General features: G+C 40.1%; 1 protein-coding gene across 14 annotated transcripts in view; it reads right to left on the reverse strand.

Moving 5' to 3' along the window:
- Nucleotides 1–18229, reverse strand: part of CIT (citron rho-interacting serine/threonine kinase) — a 71401-nt gene extending 53172 nt beyond the window's left edge. For all 14 annotated transcript variants that reach the window (XM_086474325.1, XM_086474324.1, XM_086474323.1 and 11 more), the window contains exons 1-9: nucleotides 18134–18229; nucleotides 17174–17315; nucleotides 15738–15913; nucleotides 14310–14411; nucleotides 13955–14097; nucleotides 12952–13045; nucleotides 11412–11615; nucleotides 10050–10203; nucleotides 2415–2595 (exon numbers count right to left, since the gene is read on the reverse strand). In XM_086474325.1, the coding sequence (XP_086330451.1) occupies nucleotides 2415–2595; nucleotides 10050–10203; nucleotides 11412–11615; nucleotides 12952–13045; nucleotides 13955–14097; nucleotides 14310–14411; nucleotides 15738–15913; nucleotides 17174–17315; nucleotides 18134–18229 (1292 nt within the window). The remainder of the gene's footprint in view (nucleotides 1–2414; nucleotides 2596–10049; nucleotides 10204–11411; nucleotides 11616–12951; nucleotides 13046–13954; nucleotides 14098–14309; nucleotides 14412–15737; nucleotides 15914–17173; nucleotides 17316–18133) is intronic.
- Between the last annotated feature and the right edge of the window lie 9405 nt (nucleotides 18230–27634).

Here is a 27634-nt window from a genome sequence, read left to right on the forward strand (position 1 = left end):
ACTGCCTTTTCTCTGAAGTATTTGAAATTCCTAGCTCAGCTATGGCTTCTTACTGTCCAGTGAATAAGGGCAAGAGTATAAGCCTAAACTTGGTAGCTTGACAGCCCTCAAATTAAAAGCAAAGGAAGTTTCAAGGACCTTGTTAATGGCACTCTGCAGTTGCCTGGCCTAACTGTGAGCAGCACTAGAGGCATTAGAGCTATCATGCTGCAGACACAGGAAAACAGATCTGCATCACTTAGCAACCATAAGGGTTAGACTTTCAGAGGAAAGATTTTAAGAAGAAAAATTCTGGACTGATAAACTTGATGACTTAGGAGCTTCCAGAGAAGACATCCCAAGATTCACAAAAGATAAGCCTATTCCTCATTTACTGTTCCCTTCCCCATTTAGAATTCAATATTCAAGCTAGTGTGGACAGAAACAGTACTTTATTTCCTCAAGCAAAACATACACGACCCAGTATTTTATAAGCAAGAAGTTATCTTTATGACCCAGTGTTGCAGTGATACTGAGAATAAACTAGTCACTGCATTATTTAAATAGAGGTATTTTCAAGTCTCCGTACACACTTTGCCACACTTAAATCACCTTCTTAGAACAAAATGCAAGTATTTACTTCTAAAAATACCGAAGTGCATCCATCAAGATCTCACTCAAAACAAGAAACAACTAAGATCTACTTACATTAAAATTATTTAGGGGGACATTAAGTACATGATGTCTTTCTGTTCCAGCTCAGGAAAAACAGGCCACACTAAGCAGAAATTTTACTCCAGTCAATTTCTCCAGAGCACATTAATCTCTATATTCTTTTGCTATACTCCTTCTCATCTATTACCAAAATTCAAATAGAACTTCAATACGCATTTTCAGTACTAGCTCCACAAAGAAAGCATATCATTCAGTCCGCTACAGCCGTGTTACTTTTCAGCCTTCAACCTCCAGCACAGTTACACCTCTGTTCCTGAGACTTTACCTCACACTCCTCTTCAGTTCTAGTCCTGGGCCCCGGCTACATATACATTTTTACCATACATATATGGTCACTGTTGAGCCTCTTCTGACTGTTACATGAATGATCGTGTAGCCTTGACAGATGGATTGCAGTTCCCCAGGCAGAAGAGATAACACCGTAAGGTAGTTCACTTCTAAATCAAGACAGATTTTAACCCCAGGTATCTACAGATATAATATCCCATTTTTCTCATTCTGCCGACAATATTAGATCATTTCACCACAAGAATACTTTTTTGGTTGTTACGTCCTCTTCCTCCCTCCCTCCCTCTTTTGTCATAAAAGCAACTCTGCTGAGGAGGGATAGTGAAGGATTCCCTTTTTATCACTGGCATAACCATCATATAACCTTGATTCACAGCGTGGGCAAGATCAAAGATGTCAACAGTATCACCAGATTTGGTTACACACTTACCGCAGAGCAAGTAGCACAACCAATATGACAAAAAAATGAAAACTTGCTTAAGACAGGTTGACAACGAGGTCCCTTAAGGGAACTAACTAGCAGCAATGAACAATGGTTGACACAAAACCACAGCATTTAGTGCATCGAGTCACTAACCCGGCTAAAGCCATTGCATTCCTGAGAGGCCTCACGGTACTGAGGTAAGGACTTCTCAACTTAACGTACTGCACTAATACTTTTCCAATAGCTCTGTCATCAGAAACCAACCACCCACCACACCAAATGGTTTATACCATACTATTTATATTCTTCTTTTTCTCTGACTCCATTCTCTCAGAAAGAATGTTCTCTCAACTGAAAACCATTTTTCCAGATCTTTACCTCCCTCCACACACACATACCCTGCATACTTCATCTGAATCTCCAGTCTCTTCGCACACAATACAGCAATGTCCGGTCTTCGTATTTAACTTGACCCACAGCTGCCATGAAGCTCCTTTTCTTGTTCACTGACCCATCACTACACATTCCCAGATCAGTGGAGCTCCATTTCTGTGGATCACTGATACAGCCTTACACATCCCCAGCACTTGCTGCCCACCCTCTGACCCAATAAAATAACACCCCCCCCTTTTCCAGCTCTGAACTCCTCAGTATTCTCCTTCTTTCAGGGATCTGCAATACCAGAAATGCAATCACCTACTGCTCCCTGCTTAACAGCAACAACTAATTCAAAGTATCTGAACAACAATTTTAACAATAACTGGTTTAGAATCAATCTTTCCATTCCCTTCCCTCCCCCTCATCCCAGAAATAATCACAGAATGGTAGGACATGCACAAGCCACAGCAGCAACAGTATCTGGCAGCTTCCCTAAAGCAGAGTACCGGCCAGTTAACACAGCTTTTCCCCCACACTCACCACCCTCACTGTAACAAACCTTTGCATTTTTCCAATGGTTCTATCCACCTAAGCAATAATTCCTACTTACTCTGATCTGAGGATCCCTAATGCCTTGATGAATGAAAACCCCACAAACGGCAAATCTTCACCCGAGAAACCTGCTGGGTTCAACTGACGCGTAGAGGATAAAACCCGCGAATTCTTCTCTGGTTCATCAAAATTTGAGGTGTCATCATCAGACTTGAGAGTAGGAACGAAGGGGGGAGGAGCTGGTGAAAAAAGCAAGAAGAAAAGACAAAATTCAGCTACGGTTCACTCTGCAACAGTCCCACTCATTCAGTGCTTGCAATGGCACTGCAGCTCCTGCTTTTAATCTTGCTAACACAAGCAGACTGAGCTGCTGCTCTCAAATCGTATTACAGCAACAAGAGATTAACCCTTAAGCTACCAACATGGCTACCACTCTGCAGGCAGAATGTCTCCCACACTGATTAAACTGGGGTTTGGGTTGGGGATTTGAGACTGCTGGGGTTGGGGGGGGCGGTTTCAGGTTAGGGTTGGGGGTTTTTTAAAACACATACATTGAATCAAATCAAAGCACCAGGCTAAGAAAACCATTACTGTAATATAGCTAAAATAATTCAATTCTGATTCATCTAAAAAAAGAAAATGTCTCCAACCTATGCAATTAGTGACACTACACGAGAATGGAGCCTCATCCTTTGCTAGTCAGCTAAGGAATATATCTACCCTTTAATACTACCAAGAATCTTCCCAGCATGGGCTTCTAATCAACAGCAAACTGGTCTTTCTCTTGGAAGATTCTAATAAACTAGAGCTACTAGAAGCTAGTTGGTCTTTAGGAAGGGAAGAAATACCAATAAGATTTTATTTCTCTAAAAGAGCTTGCTAAAGATCTGGAACTCTTGTCGGGACACCACTGCAGTCTGGCTCCGATACAATCAGCTCTGAAGAGAGGTATAAATAGCAGGAATTACAATGTATTTCTTACTATAATTTCTAAATTGGTACCACTTTAACTTGTTAAGCAGTTGTTTAATTTCAGCTGATTTTCTCGTGTTTGCTTCAGTCTAATTAACCAACGGAACAAAGGAACAAGTTCTTCTCAATGATGTGCAGCACCCGAGCTACCTGCTGGCTTGGCTACGTGTGCGAAAGGAATGAATGCAAAAGCCTGCTGTGCAATTCCTACCTCATTAAATCACGTTTTCTAAGAGATTTTTTTTTTCATTTATTTCATCACTCAGGTCTTCACTCACTGCAAATCTACTAATCTCTGGTTTTGCTCTATAAAGGAGACAGCTCTTCAGCCAGCAACTAGAACACAGCCCATTGTCACAAGCTGATGGAAGTGTAGTGTGCTAAAACCGTTACCATGGATCCAGTATAGATCTCCTGTAGCTGAAGGGCTGATGAGAATTGAAGAACCGGGAACAAACATTACAACCCCTGCAGTGCAGGCTCCCTGCTCCTCGCTCTCTGCATGCTCGGGGTTTAACCCTACCTGCCTGCATTCGTGACAGATGCTGATGCTTATCTGACTGACACAGGCAGAATGAGTCACGGCTGGAGCTTGCTAGCTCCCTCTAGGTTGCCAAAGCCTTTCACAGCCCGCTTTTTAACTCTTCCTTCTCTAGGCAAACGTACGCTTAAACTACCCACAAGACCAGCATTATTAGCCAAAAAAAAATAAATAAATCTGCCTGTATAAACTGCCAAATCACAACTGCACAGGCAGGCTTTGTTAGCAGCTCCCCGAGGAGCCATTCTGACGCTGCTCCCAAGCAGGGAAGTGAGAAGAAATTCCATGAAGCAGATAGGATGCTGCTCACGTACAGTAGTTCCAAGTACATTAGAATGAGATAAATGGGGAAAATACACAAATTAAATAGGTTCTGTAGCAAGCAGTTTTACTTACTGGCTCCAGAACATTCACATTTTCTATCAATATCATGAATTTATTAATTTCTGCTATTGTGTTGGTTATAATACAATTTTTGATCCAATATCATGCTGACTGTAAACATAATTTTGGAATACAGATTGTTGATTAGGATCTGTATTCTTAAAAAAATTCACTTAATGTCAGGATAATGTCCAGCTACTCTTTCATATGCTCATAATGATTAAAAACAGAGAAGTAACAGAAAACAGTTTGTAAGTATATCATCCTTAATGCAAATATAAGCCCAAAGTTACAGTTCATTCATAGCAGAGGAGGATAATTTCAGGAATTAATGTTTTTTAGTTTAGGACCTCTGCTGAAAAAAACTCTGCACATCCTCTTACGGGAAGGGGTTGCTGTGGGGTTTTTAACATTGTCTTTGAAGACAGGTACTGTCTATGAGGTAAAGTAATAGAGAAAACAGCAAACTACTCACTTTGTCTGGGGAAGTCTAGAATGTTTCTTAAAGAGGTAGCAAAAAACCAACACACTGCTTTTTTATAATGGTATAACAACGCTGTTATATACTGCTCAGAGTCTGACAGATAACTTCATGTTTGAAAGAGAGATCTAGTGCCTTACTTCTCACCAGAAATTAGCTAAGATGATCTTGAGAGTCATCTTCAAGCCCTTGCAGTTAAAGTCTTTCCTCTTGCCAACAATAAGAATTCCTACTCAAACCACATGCATAAAAGAAAATATAATTTAAACATGCCTAAGATCAGCATGCACATACAAAGATGAAAAGCACTCAATAGGGGAACAATGGATGCCAAAAGATAAAACTGAATGCGAGACAGAGCAAACCTTTGGGGCTGGTGAGAAACCAGTTTAAATAGCACAGCGTTTTACACTACAGTTTCCTCTAATGTTTAATAAACGATGTGAACAAAGAAGAGAAATTGTGAACATTAGACTTAAAAAAATGAAAAAAATCACTTGCCCTCTATTTTGCATCCATTAAAAATCCACAACTAACAGTCCAAAAACTCTGCAACTTCGCAGCATAACCTTGTTACAAAATGCGTATCAAGAAATAGTAGCAACTAAAAAGAAAACTTAGAGCAGTCATTAGACAAAAACACCTCTAGATCTTAAGCAGTTCTGAATTGTCACCAGTGACTGACAATCAGAAGAAGAACTTCAGTTCTTCTTGAATTGAAGTTCTTCTTCTTGAAGTTTCAGGACACTGGAGAAAAACTCACTCAGGAGTAAGAAGGAACATCTTCAAGAAAACAAAAGCTAGATCCACTCTGTCTGATTTTGTGAATTATTTGGTAGCTTCTTCATGGCCCTTTATTCCTAAGACTAACGAGTCCTTTGTCTGACGTGTAAAATATCTACAGAATAAATGGAGTAGCCTTGTGAAAACAAGCTAAAACAGACAAGCAATTTTGTTCTCAAATGTGGGTCACATGGTGACACAATCTCTACTTAAATTATTATTTCTTGCTTATAATCAGAGGACTGTCACACAACTATAATATTTTCAGAACAAGATGAAGATTGGTGAATGCAAATACATTGATGTGCTTATCAGTTGCTTCTTTAGAGGGAAGAATCCTTTAGTAGAGGTCAAGATAAGCCTCCGAGAACTAAATGTTAAAACCATGCCATCGCATCTGACAAGGTGGAAAATTTGCACTTTTTTCAGGCTCACCCAAAAGGGAGGCAAAACTATTATTCAAAAAGACACTAAACCCAGTGCTTCTACTCGTACAAACTGGTTGGGTATAAAGACCTCTTTTTGTCTCCGCTATGTTACAAACGAATGTACATGTTCTGTTTACCATTTAAAGTATCTTGTAGAGAACTGCATGTTTTAAAAAAGCCAATTGCTTGCCTAGATACCTCCCCACTTGTGGAAGGATGTAACCCTCTTCCATCTGTTCCAAAGAATGACTTTCAGAGGAAAAGGGGGTGTTGTAGGTTGCTAAGTTTAAAAAAAAAAAGAAAAAAAGGCAAAATCCGAAACCACCACACAACCACACATATACTGCAGCACTTTAACCAGTTTATCATTAAGATCAGATAAAATGTCTCTTATGGAAAGATGCTTTTTTACTTTTTTTCCAATTCTGCACTAGTGTATGTATTTATGACGAGGTCAAGGAACATTGCCTTAATCAGGTCTTCCCATCCTTCCAAAATATCTTCATGCAAATTCAGAAGAGAGATACTGCATTTCCCCTGGGAGAGTGAAAGACTTAACTGAAACATGAAATTTAAAGGAAATACAGAATGTTTCTTCGGAATAAAAATGTGCCTTTTCTTGATTTACAAGGTGATCTATATACGCTTTCTGGGGAAAAGCATCCACACAGCCTTTCTAAGTAGGTTAGGCACTACTCTTCCTCAGGCTTTAAGAGGCCTATTTGAGTGAAGTGTTATGGAAGAAAAACAGAAAATAGAATGTCCACGCGATGTAATTTAAGGATATTTTCTCTAAGACCACTGAAAAAAAAGGCATTATACTAGTTCTAACCAATCTACACAATATTACCTTTACTGTTCTGTCCAGACAATGATCCAACACATGCATTTCTGTTAATAAAAGTGATCTCCAAACTGACATGAAAGTGATCTCCACTTAGAGAAACAAGCCAACACATTTTCCTGAAGGAAAGCATTTAAATGAAACATCACAACTGTTTAACTGATAACATACTGAATGACAATTTTGGGTTCATAAGGATAAGGAAGAGTCTTGGACTTATGAACGATTTGGGTTCCTGTCTGTTTAATAGCAGAAGGCAGCCCAGAAATCATGTCTTCAACACGTTCGCAAGTTGTTCTGTTTGCACAAGACATTAATTCTTTTCTTCTCATATATTTCATTTCCTCATGCAAGTCCAAATATGCCGTTCCATTTTCAAGAGCTCTGGGACTGCAGTTACAAAACAGTTCTTAAAATGAAAGATTCTTTATACTATACATAAATATCGCTTAGATGACAAAAGAAGTCTTCCGACCATCTCTCAGCTAGCCTTCAGCAGGCAGATTTTTGGTTCCAAATTAAACAGCTGATGTAATTTATGGATTTCAAGTAACAAAAGGTGATTAACCAAAACCCCCAATTTATACAGAATGAAACCTTGTTGCTGATAACTCAAGTATGTCACTTCCTCATTCTCTAATTTTAGATACTTATCAAGTACTCAAGTAGTTCTGCTATCAAATTTCCAGTTAAAATCCTGATCATTTAGCTGAAATATACATAGAAATATGTTTATTCAAGGCAAATAAATTCCAAAATGTTTTCAGAAAATTCTGTCAAGTAAATCAACACAATCTTTGGAAAGTTTTGGTTTCTTTTGTTTGGGGAGGGGGTGGTGATGTACGTTTTCCAGGGCTCTTTTTAGAAGCTTTAGAAGTCATCAAATAGCAGAAATCAACAAATACAGAGAGCAGAATCTATGTTTCAGTACAACACTCCAAGGAAAGGGAAAATTACGTGTCGAGACAGATTCAGTTAAACCTGACCTTCGGTTTAATGGTCGGATTCTGTTTCTGTAACTTAAGAGCTGCTTCTACAGACACATGCTACTTGAACCCAAGGAATTTGGGAGCTTTTTTAGAGGCAACTGTCTTTTGGGAAGGGGTTTACTGAAAAGTCAAGTGTTTTATAGGTTACCATAACAACAAAACGTAACACTGAAAAACCCCTCAGTGACACCTTCTTAACCAAAATCGGTGCATTAAGAATGGTTATCCTGAAGCTCCCAGCATCATAATTTAAATACTTGCAAGGCAAGGGCACCAGTTGTTTCCCTATCTTTCTCAGCCTGAAAATAGAAATAACATTACCATTTTTCTAGACTAGAGGAAAGCCTGACTGGGCTGACACAGAACATACTCAACAATCACAGAATCATTTAGGTTGGAAAAAACCTTTAAGATCACCGAGTCCAATATTCTATACCCCCAAAATCTTTGACCAGATTAACTCAAGGGATTGAGATTCTCTAATCTAAACCTAAATCCTGTGACCTCTTCCAGCACTCACCAGTTTCCTAATTTTCTCAGGCTGCCATTGCTCCGGTTAAATGCCACTATCAGCAGAGGTCAAGATAAAAAAGAAACCTTTAGCTTTCAGATAGCCTGGGTCAAACCTGACAAGGGTTTTGAATAGAATGACAGCAACACTGCCCTGAATAAACCAGCAAATGGAGAACCACTGCAGAGAGCAAAGCAATAGGTGATACATTGAATCTGCTGCTAAAAGCAAGAAGACTGCTGTGTTTTGTGCTAGTTACAGTGGGGTTTTATGAAGTATGAGACATAACAACGAAGTCAGGGGTCAAAACTGCATGAATCTTCACAGTAGGTAGGTCCAGATATTACAGGGAATGATGCAATCCACTGGCGAGCTGCAGAAAGAAATGGGATCTTTAAAATCCCAAATGGTTATTTCACTATTATAACGACATCAGGGCTGCCTACCAGCTTGTCCGTCACTATCACCATTGTCACATGAAATGGCAAAACACTCAACCAACTTGTGCAGTTGTGTGAATACCGGACAGGCAATTGCCAAGGGAACACCAGGACATATGCTCACGTGACATTTTTTTTTCCAGATCTGAGACAATACGATACAAATGCAACACAAACATTTCAGAAATTAAACGGGTGGCTTAGGCAGGGCTCTGGGGAAGGAAGGCAGCGTGAGCTGAAGGCTGGGAAATGTATGCTAAACTGATGAAAAAGACTCAAGGCTCAATGGCTCTCAAAGGGCAGAAACAACGGATTTTAACAGAACAGCAGCTCCTCAAGTTCAAAATTAATGAATCAAGAGGAAAGTGAGTAAACATTCTGTGGAGCTGACAGCTGAAGTGCTGAGATAGTCATCAAAAGCAGAAGCACTGGCTTAGCAATTTATCATGGAAAATGGAGCACAATCATTGCTCTTACAGCATATTTGATAAAGAATATAAGGCAGACATGTTCCTTGCCCAGATAATCTTACAGTCCAAATAATTTAAAATACTATCCAACACAAGTCAAGCACTCATACATAGATCATCTGTGAAATATTTGCTTTTGCCATGGAGCTGATGTTTCAGTACTTCTAAGTACTAAATTCCACTGCTTCCATAGTATTATAAACAATTTTCTGCATAGAAAATTATCTGCTTCACTGGTTTTATTCTATTCCTAGTGGAATGAACAGATTTTTGACAAAAAATGAGTCATATTAGCCACATTAACTTTGAGGAAAAACTCCAATGCCTTTATGACTGCTGACATTCTACCACCTATAGCAGCTAAAAGAAAGAAAAAAGAAAGAAAAAAAAAAAAAAAGACAACCTTAAATGAAGTTGGATCACAAGCAATGAAAGAAAGAAAGGTGAAGATACAATAAAAAATAATGAGATGAAGCCAAAATTAAGAAAATTGAGGTGGAAAAGGCCTGAAAGAACATATTGATGCATTTTAATCCGAGGAAGGACATGGAAAGGACCATGTTGATTTTCCAGTCTAGTGCCTGCAGCAATATGGCAATTGCATCAGGAATTCACATAAGATTGTATTAAACTTCACCTCACCTTACAGTTTGCACCTGAGAGACATTAATATACCCTATGCAAAAACCAAAATGAATTGTTTTGTTAAAAACACCTGCTCCAGGACACAGTCCTGTTTCATTATGAATAATTATTCAGATCAAACACACTTAAATACTCACATTGTACAAATTTTCATGTTACCCAAAGCCACAGGACTTGTTTATAAATACAGTATTATTCTACTTACAGTTACGGATACTATTCCAGTCAATTTTAGAAAAAAATGGATGGCAGCAGAGTCCCTCATAATCCAGCCTTTCCTTCTGCCCACACAGCAGGCTCTGGATCAGATCAAGAAAGTCACTACTAACTTTCACATCCTCTGGGAACTTCAGAAATCTCTGCATTAGAAAGAAAAGGATTTCTGCTCAGTAGGAAAACGGGCCCAGAACAGTAACGCTAAGTTTCATTATTCTGAGATATCTCAGGCACAAATGATAAATATTTATGGCATACAAATAAAAGTACCTTTTTTCCAAACAGGCTTTTATATGCATTTACTGAGTAAAGATAAGAACATAGGAACAACCATTCCCGATCAGACAAATGGTAGTCTCAGATCACCATCTTATGCTGAACAATGGCCAATGGCGTACACAAATGGAAGAGTAAAAAAAGACACTTCCCCAGAAAATTCTCCCAAACTTCCAAGGATTTGTGGCTTAGAATTTTCTGAACCAGGGATGATCTCATTGTATTTGCCAGATCTCAATAGATTCTTCTGTGTTTTTTTCTAGTCACTCCTTGAACGCATATAAACATCCAGTAGCTGCAAACTTAGGGCAAAGAGCTCCCCAGCATGAGGAAGGATACTTCATATAGCACAATTTTGTTTGCAAAGTAGTTACTGCTGGCTACTTCCATCTGATGCCCCTAATTCCCATATTAGAAGAGATAATAGACAACAGTTCTTTGTTCACTTCCTCCTAGCTACATGTGATTTTCTTTTCGTCTTTTCCTTCCCTACTAACTCCTACCACATTCTATGCTGCTTTTTGGACTGCTACTAAGAACCAAACTAACGTTTGCATAGATAATAACATCAAGATACTGTGGAGCCCACCACTGGGTAAAGTTGGGATACTTTTCCCTTCATATGCATTGGTTTAAATTTATTTAACACTAAATTTCACATGATGCTTTAATCACGCAGACACTCAATATCCTCTAGTCTTTCTGCAGCTCTTCATAGCTAGCCACTGTCTTTGCTATCCAGAAACACGCAGTAAGATTCAGAAACTTCATCAATCCACAATTCACCCTTTCTACACCTTTTCTAGATTATTTTTGAAATGTTACAATTATAGTTGCCTAAGATGGACAGCTAAATATGTTTTAATTCATGCACTGCAGATGGTTATTTTTAGAGACCTGTTACAAAAAATAACTTGGTATCTACAATATAGGAACATATAAAAACAACGTAAAGCATATATTCCAAACATTTTATGAACACAAAAAAGATATCCATAAGCTTCTTTTCTCAGCTGTGAAAACAGTCTTTAGTTACAGCCTTTTTACTCAAAAACATGGAAGGACTTCTCTCTACCTGGAAGTTCATGATGTTATTGAAAGTTTTTGCTGAAGTCCCTTCCGTGAACGGAGATCTTCCATAAATCATTTCATACGCAATGACTCCTAGCGACCACCAGTCGCATTCTGGACCGTAAGAAGCTTTGCCATCCCCATTCAACCCCGTCAGCATTTCTGGTGCCATGTAGTCAGGTGTGCCAACAGGTAGCTTGGCATTTACCTAGAAGCAGAGATACACCAAGGGAAATCACAGCCCTTTCTGTTCATTGCGATCTTGGTAATAAAACAAATCTTTTTTTTTTTTTCCTTTTTTAATAAGACACAATTTTCAAGTGAATTTTAAGTAAGGCTGTTAAGCAAAAAGGTGCAAGGTTAAGGAAACTGCTGATAAACAAAGAGAAAGCAAGCTATTTGGTATAAAAAGAGTCAAATTCTCAGAGCTAACTGTTACTAGAAAGTACAAACAGCTAAAGCAGAAAAGCAGTATTCTAAAAAGCACAGGATTACTAAACTGATGTTTTAAGCAGTAAACACTCCAGCACTACTGCTTCATCGAGCATTAACAGGGACATCATAGCTGAAATTTCAAAAATAGTCAAATTTAGACATAAATATTCCCTATCCTCATTCCATTCTGTGTCATCCCTACCTTTTTTTCTTGTGTTCATGATCAGCAAAGTACTAGTATTTGAATTTTTGGAGCGCTTAGGAAAGGTGGTTCAGGAGCCAAAACTGCAATCATTTTTTAACTGAGCAGCATAAAGAATGAAAGAAAACAGCAGGCAGACTAACACAAAAAACTTGAAGATGACTGAAAAAATAATATGAAAAAAATATTTAAAAGAAAAATGCAGTGCAGAGAAGCACTGAAAAAGGAAGAATAGGGAAAACAAAATACTAAGAGTCACAATACTAAGAAAATGCTACAAAAAAATAAAAATTGTAAAACAAGACAGGAATCTGGTATAGGACTTTATATTCTCGCTTAGATATATTTTAATTTCAAATTATCCCCTGAAATTGTATGCAGTTACCTAAGCTTACAAGCAACTTATAAAAACTCAACCAATTCACAGCTTTGAATACAGTGCTGAGTAAAGGCCAGAACACTGGAATGTGACTCATTTCAGTCAAGAGCTCCCTGGTCTTCAAAACTATGCCACCTTAGTTATAACAAACACAATTTTCAGTCCAATTATGAACAATTATAAATCCACGCCCTTCTTTAAACATAGCACTGAACAGCAGCAAGAATCCCTAGCAGTATGATCTTGTATTGCAGTGCAGCACCGTGAGAAAGTAGACTTGCCTTTACTTTACTTGTGTATTAAAATTTTAGTAAGCAAATACGTATCTGCTGAGAGCTGTAAAAGATACCTGAGCTCATGTTTGAAAAGTCATTCACAAACGGAAAAATATCATTGTGAATAGATTCCATATTGGATGAGAAAGGCAGAAGAACAAGGTGCAATCAAGGACAGATATCAAGCTAGTTTTCCCTTGTTGACTGGACTATCCAAACAAGCCACAGACAAAGTTTAAATCCACATTATTACCGTTTTGTTTACTGTCATTTTGGCAGCTGACCCAAAGTCCACCAGTTTAACATGTCCTGTTCGGTCAATAAGAACATTCTCTGGTTTGACATCTCTGTAAGCAAGAAGAAAGCAATCAGAAACCTCTCCATACCCACTGTCACATCCAGCCAACAGGAAATCCCTATGCAGCTACTACTAAGTGGGAGTCTTATTTCCAACTGTTGTTCTGTTTCCAAGCAAATATGGAAGTAGTAAAGCTCCCCTTATTTCACTGAAAGTTAATAATTCTTTTCAGAAGATGGAAAGAGAAGGTGGTTGTCGCACCTTGACTACATAGTAGCTGAGTACAGTGAAGCATTACGTAGCTTTCTTCCCAACTTTCCTCACAACTTACTCCGCACATCTTTCAAATCCAGGCAGCTAACTTGCATTAGAAAGCCGCAGCCTATGCTCTAAGTGCAGCCACTGCAGCTGCTTGGAACATAAAATACTTCATAACATTTCCAAAGCCTCAGAATGGAATATGTTTATTAAACACCAATATGATCTGAAAATGCAGACAGTAACAGAATTCAAGCCTTGATATGATCTTTAGAAAACTCCGTGATATTTAACTACTCCAACGCCCTATACTGCCCTGTTCACCAATCAGCACACAAACAGTATTAACAATTACACTAATTCCCCGTACTGCTTGGTGCTAAAAGCAACATTCTCTGGAAAAGATTTTATTTTTTATAGTGTAACATTAAGGCTTCTTCTTACTAAGCCTCCAGAAAATATATGTAACAATCCCTTCTTGATATTAGTTTGAACTTTACATCAAAGTTAATGCCTTTAGCTACAATTATAGTTGGAGTCTGATTAATTTTCTAATTTTCTTTTCTGATACAGCATGTGAAATACTGTCCTGAAAGAGGACAGAATATAAAAAAAACCCAAGAATGCATCACTCCAGAACACTTTTTCTGGAATGATACCAATGAAATATTAGGTGCAACAGAAAGCAATCTTTACCTACCGGTGTACATAACCCATCTGATGGACACTGTGAATGGCCAAAACCAACTCCGCAAGATAAAACTGCGCCATACTCTCATCGAGCTGGTCCTCATATCGGTTTAAAAGTGACAGTAAGTCCCCTCCAGGCTGATACTCCATAACCTACATAATATTTTAAAGGAACAGATATAGTTGATCTATATGAAAGATACTTCATTCAACTCCTTCGTATGACACTGGACACATCAAACAGCAGCACGCAATGCAGGAAAATTTACAGAAGATGAGCACATTTCAGCCACCACATTGTTCTTCAACATAACAACAGAAATAGGGTTCAAAAGAGGAGAAAAGAAACAAAGCACAGGCATTACCAAGTAGAGATTTTTCTTGTCTTGAAATGCATATTGTAACTGTGGTATCCATGGACTGGTGCTCTGAGATAATATACTGCGTTCTTCCTCAAAAAACGACACCTACAAAAAAGGAAGTGTTCAGTTATATCATGATGAAAATGAGATAGAATACATTAGAACCTCCTAGTTTTAGAAAGATTTGAGTCTGTGCCAAAGCCACGCATCACAAAAAAAAATACACAGGAAATATTAAACGCTATTTCTTCATGATGTGCACCTTTAAAAAAGTAATTTTACTCCTTTGTGTTTTCTGTTGCCCTCCCACCTTCTGCTGTCTAGCTTGCTTTCAACTGAATAGTCCCTACAGCAAAGGCCAGCTTCCCCTTCAAACTGGTGAAGCATCTGCCAGTCTGGAGTGCAATCTCGGTTGACCTCATCTGGGCAGGCCCTAATAAAATAAAACTAATCTCAAAAGAATCAGACAAGCCGAAAAGAAGCTAGAGCAGTTATGGGGTAGCATCTTGCAGCTGATTCAGTAATAAATTCATTGTAAGGTGTTAAAATACAAGGCTTTCTTGAAATCATCTCTAGCAACTACTTAATAATTTAGATGTGCAGCCAGACAAGAAGAAATTAATTTTATTACAGAGATACTGCTAGTTCGTTTAGATCAACATTCCCTACTTTCACTGGCCCACACTTAACCACATTGAGCAAGTGTCGTATTGAGGGTAGTATCATACCTTGCTTTCTTGTCAACCTGTGCCGTAGCAAGAGTAATTTTAGGCTATCTTCACTTCTGATAGCCACAAACAACGCTAAGGGATCTCAGGAGCAACTGAAATGCACCAAATATTGGGAACAACTGATGCAGCTATTGCTGCATAAATTCACAAGGTCTTTCACGGAGTATCTCTGTCCTACTTGTCATCTCACGTCAGCGAAAGATTAACTTCTGTGTCTCACCAAACTGTGATAACAACCTCCATTATCCCTTTTTTATGTTTTCAAGTAACACGTTTCTCAAGCTAGTGAGAGGCTCTCCATAAAAATCCAGTCACCGCAGTTTGCCTTCACACCCACTCTTGACATTCTATGTCGCTCTTTAAAATCAAAAAAAAAAAAAAAAACCCTTAATGAATAGATTGCTTGAAAATTCAAGCCACCATCAAGCTGGTCAATACTGATCCAGCATTTTCTTCATCTGTTTTCAGTTGTCTTGCAATTAGATGGTAAGCTCTTTGAGACAAGGGCCATTTTTTGGTTTGGATGGCACCTCACCCAACAGATTGACGGTCTGTGACAATGGCTTTTAAACACAGCAAAACTAGACACAAATATATTACTTCACTGAAATGTAGGATGATCTTTCTCAAGTGACAAAAATTAAATGTTCAAAAACTTATAATTTATTGTTCTACTGTCACAACAGAAAAATATACGTACATGCTCCTGCGCCAACAAGGACTCCTTGCTCATCACCTTCATAGCATATACATCACCAGTAGCTTTCTCTCTTACCACTTTGACCTCTGCAAAGTGACCACAGCCAACCACACTCTTTACTTCAAAATCCTTCACACTGGGTTGCAGTTCCCTTAATTCAGCTATAGTCTCTGCATCTAGAAAAATAAAATACTTATTTTTACATTAGCCAACTGGCATTTCATAACACACACAACATGAAAAATGGGGAATAAAACAGAAAACCCAACATTCCGTTCCAGACATTCAAGAAACACTAAATCATTCCAGAATATGCTGCTGCTTACAAAAAAAATGTATGCAGAAAAACTAGAAAAACACTGTATTAATGCATAGTTAAGACCAAAATATGGTACATACAAAAGAATCAGGAAATGTTAAGACAGTTCCCATAGCAACCATAATTCTGTCCCATTCATAACAGCATCGGCTGATAGCCTCTTTTGTTTCTAATTTCTTTCCAACCATCCTTTACCAATACAAAGCGTATTCTCTAAATATGAGGGCTTTACCCAGCCGAGTTCTGCGAGTCAAGTGGCAGGGTTTTCTCCTCTGCCTGTGGGAGGCACTAGTCTATTGTCTAACAAATAACCGTAGACATTTCTTTCAGATACTCGGTTCAAGTTCTCCGTTGACTAGTTTCAACCAGCATGCACTGAGATAACCAATTGCTCACGGTAGATTGCTCTAAAAATTCTTCAGACTAGCAGAAAATCACTCTCTACTAATAACATCTGTTGGATGGAACTATTATAGAGAGCATGATAACTTCTAATCAAATGGCTTTCTAGTGTATCTTAACAGAAAAATTGATGAACCCTTTTTTTTCTCTTTTCCCCAAAAAGAATCCAAGCTCATCATCAGTAAAACATTTACTCCATCAGAAGCTGTATTTCTGAAGCACAGAATTGCTATTTACAAGTTACGCACGCAAAATTTGGCTAACACACAGAATCCAAAAGATTACTCGACGCTGAAAGAGCCACGGATTACCAAGTTCCATTTCCAGAAATTTTTTTCCTCATACTTCTAATCACTGTCCTGCTCTCAACTTCTAGCATCCTCCTATCGTGCGCACTTGGAGCTGCACGCAGTACCCAGACACTGTTAAAAGTGCCTCCTCAACCATAAATATACGCAGACTAAGAAGGATGCACGTTCATGTCACAGCTCTTCAAAAGCCACTTGAATTTGACCTTTTAGGATCTGAACAAAGCCTTGCCAAGGTGGCCAAGATCCCCCTTGCAACGTTGAATCTGCCCACAAAATGTCAGACGCACAAAGTCCTGGGTTACAGTCACTAGTGAATCAAAGCAACTCAGGCGTTATTTAAACATTCAGATTCTTAAGAGGTGTCTTTCAAAATGACACCTGGAAATTAGTCCAAAGAAACTTACACTTCTTGACAAAGTTGCCAACGTGTTTAATTTTCATTAAAGCGGGGTTTCTGCATTCTTCAAAAAGAACGAATAAAGAATCCAGGATGCCTTCCCGGGAGAGAGGAGACATCTGCTGTTGAGTCACAAAGAGTGGCTTCCCCTGGAAAAAAAAAGAAGCAACAGCAGATGGAGTCACAGACAACAATGAAAAGCCTCAAATCAATAACATATGTATAGAGCAGATTATATATTATCCATTTAAAAATCACTACTTCAGAAATTAGACAAATGATACAGAAGCGTGAGGTAAATACGTCAACTCGCCGTGTCTGTGACAGCTGCTACCAGTGTTTTACTTTTAGACAAAGCAATCCTTTAAAGATTATTAAGTTCACATCACAGCTTTCTTGAAACCATCGACATCCTGCTGACGGCTCTGATCCGACTGGCTTTTTTCTTGACATCGCACCATGTGGGTTCTTTCATGGTACAAATAGTTTAAGCAACCAGTATCAATATTGGCTCTAGAAGGAAAAGCTGCCGAAGCTCAGATGATCAGCTAGCAGCTGGTTAGGTAAATCCACCTCAGGACAACCCCTCAGCTACATCACCCATGAAAAAACCCATGGATTACAGGACACAGCATGCAATATTCCACCTTCCTGTGGGAAAATCCACTCGGGCTAAACCACTGATGGACGCACATAAACATAAGAGCAGCTGCTATCCGCCAAACTTCGTGCGAACTAGACACCCCCTCTGAACTCCACCAAGCGATGCCCTTCTTTCACCCCTCCCGCCACAGAACCACGCGTCGAGCGCCCACACGAACACGCAAAACTGCACTCGGGTACACCGGGTACGGCCACCGGGTACGGCCACCGGGTACGGCCACCGGGTACGGCCACCGGGTACGGCCACCGGGTACGGCCACAGGCGGGCGCGAGATCAGCTCCTCGCAGGCCAGGTGCTCTTTACCTGAAAGAGAAGATTTAGCCGAGAAATTCGGCTGCCGATGGACTCCGCGGGTCCTGCCTCTGCTGGACTTCGGGCACCGCATTTAAACTTCAACATCTTTACAGATTATCTCGTGTAAAAGATCGCCTGGAAAAGAGAACAGGGACTGTCAAGCAGAGGCATTTGAGCGGGTGACAAAAGGGGGGGGGTGTATCATTTAAGCAACATTTGTCTTCCCTTGGAGGCAAAATTTATTAAAACTAGCGAGTTGGAAGGCGGCCCGAGCGTCACAGCAACGAAGGTGCTTTGGGGAAGCGGGAGGGCTGCGGTCGGAGGGAGCCCTGAGGGCGCGGAGCCCCCCAGACGGCAGTGGCCGTGCCCGCCCGGGCAGAGCCCGCGCTCCCGCCTCTCCGCAGCGCCGGCGGCGCGAGCCCCGAGCCCCGGCCCCCTCACAGCCCCCCGCGCCGCTCCCCCCCGCCCGCCGCCCCGCTTTACCGCCATCCAGGTTTGAACGGAGCCAAGGGCGTGGCCCGGCGACCATCACTTCCGATGACGCGCGCCAAGCGGCTCCCCCCCCCCCGCCTCAGCCAATCCCGAGGCCGGCCTGGCGGAAGCGCAGTCGTCACAAGCCGCAGCCTCCCTAGAGGAGCGGCTGAGGCCTCTGGGGACGTTGGCGGTGCGTCACTCCCCGAGCGGGGCGGGGCGGGGCGGAGCGGGGCGGGGCGGGGCGCGGTTAACGGTTTTAACCGTCAGGTCAGCCGTCTGTCCGGCCCGCCTGCCTGCCGCTGAGGGGCCGGTACCGCCGGAGGGCCGGGAGGCGAGCGGCTCCCCCCTCCCGGGGCCAGGCGGGAGCCCGCGGGGGCCGCCCTGGCTCGGCCGCGGGGGTGGCGAGGGGAAAGGCGAGGGGAAAGGCGAGGGGAAAGGCGAGGGGAAAGGCGAGGGGAAAGGCGAGGGGAAAGGCGAGGGGAAAGGCGAGGGGAAAGGCGAGGGGAAAGGCGAGGGGAAAGGCGAGGCCCCCGCGGCCTTCAGCCGGGCAGCGCCCTGTGCTGTCGCTGAGGCGCTGCTCCGCTCCGCTCCCGCGGGTGCGTTCCCGTGCAGCGCGCACCCCTTGGCCTGCATTTTACCTCGTCTGTTTTCTTTATTGCTTTGCCAAATCTTAAAAGGCAAAAATGACTCATTCTTAATAGTTCTGACTGGAGCTGGTTCAACTGTAGGCTAGACGTCATAGTTGGCAGCAGCTAACTGCCAGGTAGGACAGCCAGAGGGGAAATAGAAGTGTTTTCAGAAGCTTTAAATTTTCTCCTGTAAAATGGCTATTTGACCTTTATGTCCCCTTTTTTTTTTTTTTTTTCTTGTGTGATCTGCCTGGTCGTTTTATTCACGTACAGAGTAATGAGCTTTCAAGTGAAGCCTGGCATCCTCTCCACCGTGCCTACGTGCGGCCCATCAAAATGCTAAGTGGAATGCAGCATGACCTTGTTTAACAATGGAGCAGTGCGGTGATGTCAGGGTGATGTCAGTGGAGAACATCGGCGAGAAGCATTGATGCTATCTGCAAACATCACAGTTAGGCAAAACACAGGGTGCTGTTCCAAAGTACAGTTCACTGTTGCAGGGTGCCTTGGCAGGATTTAAACTGGTAACCGAAATATAGGTGATGGGGTTCCTTAAAAATAATCGTGTTGCTGCATAGTGACATAAACCAAGATCTTTTGCTATCCAGCAATCATTTTAATTAGGCTAATACTGACTTGGCATCCAGCTGAAACAGTAATGCACTCGTGGATTTATTATATTATGACTTTATACAAATCATTTCACAGATTTCTACTTCCTTCCACCTCTTCCAGTCCACCCCTGGAAAACTGACATATTTTCGGTGTATTTCTTCTCTCCAACTTAAATATCTGGGTTCATTTCAAGTTATTAAACCTGAAAGAGTTTTTAAAATGTAATTTATTGTCCACTACCTGCACTGACAATTTGCTTTTTGGAGTCATTGTCTATGTCTCATCCACAGCTGCATTGCACAGGAGAGAAGTGCAATAAAAAGAAGTGCCATAAAGAGCTTCCTTCTCATACACTGGTCAATTTTCATGCTAGTGCATTTTAGTAAATTACCACATCCTGCCTTGATATTTGGAACCCTAACGTGTGGAAGGGTACTCTGGCCTAGATTTTGGCTAAGTCTCATTGTCTGCCACCCAAACTAAGGGGAGAACTTCAGGCTTTTCTGCCTTCCCTTTCTCCCTCTGTGTAAAAGACTCACACGAACAAGAATGTCTACCAGCAAAATGAAACAGTACCGTAAAAATACAGCTGCACCAGAACAGTTACTGGATGTTAAGAAGAAGCTGAAGTGGCAGATGGAGGAGTAGAGGAGAGAGAAAAGCTGTGCGGTTTCAGTGGTAAAACCTGAGCACCCATTTCTGATGTCTCAGGTAACAAAAAATAAATACTTTTTCAGAAGAGCATGTCTTTTGTTTTTCTTCAAATTGGTGATCTAAAGTCTTCAGAGTGAAAGTGATGATTCCTTCATGCTTTTGGTATTTTTATCAAGAGCAATCCTAGTACACTAGTTCTTCAGTCAAATTGTATATAACTTCTTGATCTTGACAGCTACTCCTGTGGATAACCTCACTTCATTTGAAGGATCAGCAGCAGACCTGCAATTGTCCAAAACAAGAGCTTATTCCCTACTATTACATTAATAGGTCATTCAAAAGCTTAACGGAATAAATAGCTCTGTGATTTTCCCTAAACAGGTCCCGATACGGTGCTCAGCATGTTTTGAATCTCACTGTGCACTGAATTGGTTACCAGATCTTGGGCATTTTTTTGTTATCAGACTAGGGGCTTCCCTTTATTCCGTTGGCCAAAATCCTCCTCCCTCGTGCTGTTGTATAGTGTGCCAAGGTGACCACATTCCAAAGATCGCTTGTCACCGTAACACCCTTCAGGCTTGCTCGCCTAAGACACTGTGTCAATGTAAAAGACCAGGCATGCAGGTATGCCAATTTTTTGCCAAGAACCTGGCGCTCAGATTCTCATCCAAACGAACATGGCCATATTTTAATGGGCAGAGAGATGCCAAATCTCCCCAACACCATCTGGCTGTGAACTTCTGCATTTACAGCAGCATCGCTCTTAAATATCTCCCTCTTTGGAGCAGCAAGACGCTTGTGACTGCTCCCAGGGTGCTTGCTTCCTGAGATTTATATATGGCTAGAGGGTAGAAAAGGCTTGTGCTATCACAATTCTAAGAGCTAAACACGACCAAAAAACTCCTATTTTTGTCCTCCCTTGGAAATCTCTTCAGCTCTGTTGTTTCCAAATTTTAATGCTAATCTGTTCATGCAGACTGGTAGCAGTTTGCAGCCTGGGCTTCCAGAGTATGTGGACCCCAGAAATAAATTGTGTTCGTCACTGATTCTTTTGTTGAATGTTATGGCTGGCCTTTACCACAGCTAATCTATGCATGTATGGAAACAACAAATGAATTATCCCCTATGAGCTCTGTCACTTTCTCTAACTCGCCAGTATGTAAAAGGACTTGGAATAAACCAAGCTCTTCCATTTCTTTCCCTAGCCCTAACCCTGATCGTAGCTGGGTTACCGCTTTCTGTATCAAAATAAAAGGTTAAACTTAGCTGACTGGAATACTGTCAGAAACCCTTGCTAATAGCAGCTCTCACCTTGCTTAATGAGACCTAAATAAACCTTAGATCCTATGCACATATTTTCCACATTTCTTTCCCAAACTATCACAAAATACCCAACTTAGATGTAACAGTCATGCACACTACAGGAGATAGAAATATTTGCACTGTACACCATCAGGAATAGCAGTTATGGAAGAGGTAAGTTCCTTTTCAGAGAAAGATATGAAGGCAAAGAGAAATAATCGCCAGAAAAAACAATTCTATTGTCTTTGCTTCTGCAGTATTTTTAATTCCCTCCTTTTAATTTTGGGGAAAAGATCACTCTGCAATCGTTCTCCTAGAATAAGCAGAAAGGAAATGAAGCTTTAAAAGACCTGAATGGCTGTCGGGTGTTTCTTCCATGGAATTCCACTAGAAGTTAGGTACAGAGCTATATCTGATAATGTTCTTCAGGGTTGATTGATATATTAAAGGCCTTTTTTGTTTGTATTAACAATATGCTAATAATAGTATTATATAAGTGCTAAAGTTCACTGGGTTTTTTTTTATACATTGCTTTTGTTTTCCTTACATTTACAGAAGTAAAAATCCATTAAAATAGTGTTTTAAATACACATGGTGGCCTTCCTATTAGATACATAGCCATCATCTACCTTTTTATTTATTTCTAAAAATGCAGATACGTGTGACGCTTTTCAGACCTAATCCCAGTTCTGAGGATTCCTCATTCCAGCGCAGACTGTTCAGTGACCACCCATGTTTTCTCACCAAGCTCTCCCAACATACAGCCATATGTTGGATTTCTCTGTAAGCCAAAACATAATCCTTCTGAATTTCTGGTGTCACCAAAATGACATGGTAATTGGATTGGGTCACTACAATCTTTTTTATGTGCAAACTGAACGTTTAACCCTATGAAAGCGATGCTTTTTTTTAATCCTAATTGTCTTCCACATTAATTTTTTTATAAATTTATCCTAAACCAAATACCTCATTACTTTCTGGGGAAATAATTTATTAACTCTTAGATGCAGTGAAAAGCAAATGATCTTTTATGTATCTCAGCTTTGGGCTTCCTTTCTGCTATCATAGGAACCCCCCTGATTCCATAAAAATTGTTTTATAGAAAGCAATTTATTAAACCTCACGATCTGTCAAGACACATGAATATTGATGTGTTCACATTAACATCTCCTGGAGCAGCTAAAAACTAAGTTTGTCATGACTTGATGGGAATTGTATGTTGCAGAGCAACAAGTGACAGGGACTTAATTAAAGCAAAACTGACAAACTATCTGAGCAACTATAATAAACATGTTTTGTTTTAAATGTAGCTAAAGAATTACTTGCATGTTTTCACTGGTGTGGAAAGGAAGCCAATGTTGTACTCTGTTTTAGAAGATAAAACTTAGAATGGGACAGGTCCAGTTTATCACCTGGAAATTGCATATAACCAAAATGCTCAATTACTCTGGAATTTAGATAGGGTAATCATGTAAAAGATGGCCATATCAAATTCTGGTTTACCTAGATTCCAAAAGAAGATATGAACTGAGATGCCTTTATAGTGAAGATACCAAATTCTTTTGAGACCATAATTAAAACTTATTGTTAGAATTTAATCTTTTCTTGGTCCTAAGACGAATGAATTCTAGATGTTCACAGGAAGGCTTTTTTCCTTGCCTTAAATCAATAAATCCACAGGAAAGACACCCTTTGGTTTACTACGACAATAATTTCCTTGCTTGTGGGGTGGTCAGGGGTGCTTCATTGCCATGTGTTGGAATTCCATTTAGAAACCTGGCACTCCCCACCCTCCCGTGGACTGCAGAACATTGAGTATCCTGATTTGTGGTGGAAGAATTTCTGACTCAACCCAGTCCATGCACTATATTCGGAAACTGGAAATCTGACCATCATCAAAGGAAAGCGCCCAAAAGGATTCATTCTGTCTTAATATAAGTAGTAGGCTCTTAGCTGATCTCTGTCCCTGAGATCAGCCAGCAGCAGAGACGTGCCAGACAGACGTCTCCGTATCCAATATTGATGAGCAGCAGAGCCATGCATACCCATAAATCCCTTTGGCTGACTTCCAGAAAGGTAAAGAATGTGAATTAATTCAGGAGTTAGCTAGATGGCATTGAAAGATACTACTATGTCGCTATACCATGGTGATTTTGGGGAGAACAGGTCTAGTTATTGTTTGGAATTTTCTGGAATAAATAAGATTAGATTGATGATGAAACTACAGTATGTAACCAAATGTCAGGCAGCCATCTGAGGAGGGAAGCATCACTAAATCAGTTTTCCACTGGAGTGGAAAACATCCCCCTTTTTGAAACAGGGATGTATGTTAGTTTGGTGGGGTTTTTTGAAACAGGTCAGTTCAATGCCAGTTGCAAACTACAGCTCAGTTGGAAAGAGCCTGCTCACACCAAATCCACGCACTGAGGCAATTGCTTCAGTCGCCTCTGCTGTAGAAGTCACTGGGAAATATTAAGGTGCTTTCCTGCAGCCCAGCGTTGGCTGACAGATGTAGCTACAACGTACTACAGAGTTCCAAGATTTGTTATCTAAAAGCAAAATAAAACCATTCGCTCTTACCTACAGTTTAGTAAAACACATACTGTCAGACTGAAGCATCAAAATCAAGTACTAAAATAGATGAAGCAAAATGTGTCTGTTAAAATTATGTAAGCTCTTTTTTTAAAAAACAAAAACAAAAACAAAACAACTCTTTTTACTAGGGTGAATTAAGATACAGAGGTAGACTTGGCTTCTTCATATAACTGAACTTGAAAGAAATTCTGTCTTTTTTCTTTTGAAAGATTTATTCCAAAAATTTATACCAATAATCTGTGCTCTGCAGCCATATAGGCATGGTGGCAAGAAGGAGAGAACAACAGAAGCACTTTGTTGAGAGTATAAGTAAAAGCGTCAGATGAGGCAATGACAGCTTGAATGTAGAAGGACTCTTCCAGGTAAGACTGAAAGAAATTTAGATATGATTGCCTGTCTGTTTTTTAATTTGGAATCACGATTTTGGTACTTTACAGATTTAAGATGTTCCTGCTCTGAGTGGGTGTGTTCATTCCTGTCTTGAAGAACTCAGCAATGACAGCCTACATGTTACTTTATTTAATTCTTCTAGAATTAGTTCTATACTGTTTGCTTGGAGGCCAAGAAATATTTTACAGTGACTATTGTAGGATTCTGATTTTTAAACAGCTTTTCCACGTTAAGAATTTTGATGAATAAGTGATTAAGAGATAACACTGACAAACAGTGAAGTAACTTAATGTTCATATAGGAATTGAATGACAATTTTTGGCTGCTCTGGAGGTCCCTGCATGGTCAAATCGCTCATTTTGGAGCACTGTTCACCATTCCTGATGGTGATTGGCCTGGCTCACATTGTTTTCTTACACTTTTAAATTTCCTTCACTACCTTGAAGGAAAAGGCTGCAAAACCAGTACATTCATCCTTAAACAAAAAAGAAAAAACATGGTGGGAGGTTGTTGCAATGATGCAATGTTTGTGGTCGCCAAGGAACTGCGTTTAGCCATTTTTAGCCAAAGGCTGGATACTAAAATACAAGTCTTGAAAGAGGAACGGAAACTCCATTCAAAAGAGTTTCTGTGGAATAAACATTTCCTGGAAAAAAAGGGTTAAGTCTGCTTTTCTTTTTTTTCCTGTTTTTAAAGTACTGCAGATTGACTTAAAGTTTTTAAAATCACTTTTTAATAAAAGGTGGTTTTATACTACCGTTTCAAATTCCTCTATAATTGAATGAATTATGCAAGTACTAAGGTAGAATATTTTCTACTTTCTGCTCTTCCCATCATTCAGCTATCTGATTTTTCTCAGACCAGTGAATCTTTTACATTGATTCCCTGAAATTTTGAAATGGATTAGATGCAGCAGTTACAAATTGTGCCGGTGGATGAAAACAGGTAACAACAATTACTTTCTTGGAAACAAAGGGAGAGTTGTTGCAGTATAGTACATACTACAATTCTTACACCTTTTAAATGTGAAGCCAGAAGTAGTCAGCTTTTCATATCAAACAATTATCAGAAAAGGCCTAATAGCCAGCCTCAACATGACAAAAACCAAACAACCAAACAAACACCTAACAACCTTTCTAAAGTGGAACACCAGCTACCACTTAAAATCCTCCAGGAGACAGCAGTAAAAGGAGCGGAGGAGGCTGGGTTCTGCATCAGATCAATCCACCATGAACAGATATTAGCAATAACGATTTTACATTTTAGAATACAGAATGCTGAAATAAAAGAGTCTTTGCGCGCAGGCTGCAGAGTTTGTTGCGCCTCTGTCCTCTCTATATTCTCTTGGGTTTCATTCTGATGCCTGTCAGTATGCCAACATCAAAAGATGAGATGTCATCTAGTTCCTGTGAATAAGAACAGCTATTTCTCTCTTGAAAAGGGCTGTTGAAATCCTACTGGTTTTCTGTTTTGCCAAGCTGGGATTCTTCAGCACCCAACTGAGCCAGAGGCACAGACAGGCAGCACTGGCAGTAGCATTCAACGGCTGTATAGAGTCTGCTGAAGGATGGCTATTCTAGGACCAGTCTTCCTGCCTTATATGCAGCCTCTTGGGGCAAAAATGCCATCTTGATGTTCAAAAACATCCAATAAACAGGCTGATACAAGGTATTTATAGATGATGAAGGTGCAGGAACAAGCCCGTCTCACTAACCTGTCGTCAGCTGCCCAGCTATGGTATGAGCAGGAGGACACACAACTCCCACACCATGAATCGGGAGTACCAACGCATCAGAAAATGGCAACTGCTAAATAACGTTTTTCTTTTCATCCCTATCAAGGCTTTTGTAAGGGGCCATTTCTGCCCAAGCTGCATATAAACTGTACTTTGCTAGTAGATTGATGCTCTCTTGCTTCATCTGCGCAGCGCTTCAAGCCAAAACCACGAGACTGCAGGACTTCAATCGTAAAGAAAAAAAAATAATCAATAAGCCTGGGCAGCTTGTGACACTTAGTGACAGATTTTCATTGCCTATATGGCTATATTTTAATTTAGACTAAAATAGATAACGCTGCACTTGCATGCAAAAAGAAGTCATCTGCTTCTTATCTAATGTGTAATTCAATAATTCCTATAATTGATCTTCATTGACAGTTTATGCAAGCTCACTCACCCACACTGCACATATTGTGCTTCCTGACATAATTCCCAACATAGACTATGATATTTCAACAGAGGAAGCTTGTTAAATCAGGTCAAACAAAATAAAGAATCAGAATCTGCTGCAAATCCTTGCAACTGTCTGTCTTTGTACCCTCCCCCTGTGCCCCCCCCCCCCCCCAAAAAAAAAAAAAATCCAATTATTGGTATTTTTGTAATAGGCTAAAAATAGAAAAACCAGTTTTGTTAAATGTTGATAAGCTTCAGAAGAAAAATACATCATCATTTTTCCCTAGATGCTGGACTATTACTGTTGAACAGACATAACTGCCAGTCTTTATTGTTTCCGCGTGGTTTGATTTTCCCTGGAAGTGCCATATATATTCTAATGATCTGCTGAATTAAAAGAATTCTAAATTGATGAGAAGTTATTTGTGAGATAGGCCAATAAAGGACATTTTCTCTCATAGACAAAGCAACAGAAAAATTATGGAGGTGATAATGGGTCTTCAGGTGTCTGAAAGAGTGATAAGTAATTTCAGAGAAACACAAACAATAGATGCATTTTCCATTTACAATTATTGTAAATAAAGAGGAACATAATGTTTCTGGTTTATAAGCAGAATCACTTGCCTGGCGAGCATTCTCCAACTATTTCAAATTACTCTTACTCTCCAAAGAACTGAGATA

Source organism: Leptosomus discolor, chromosome 16 (genome assembly GCF_034619465.1).
Source record: "Leptosomus discolor isolate bLepDis1 chromosome 16, bLepDis1.hap2, whole genome shotgun sequence".
In the NCBI taxonomy this organism is placed as follows: domain Eukaryota; kingdom Metazoa; phylum Chordata; class Aves; order Leptosomiformes; family Leptosomidae; genus Leptosomus; species Leptosomus discolor.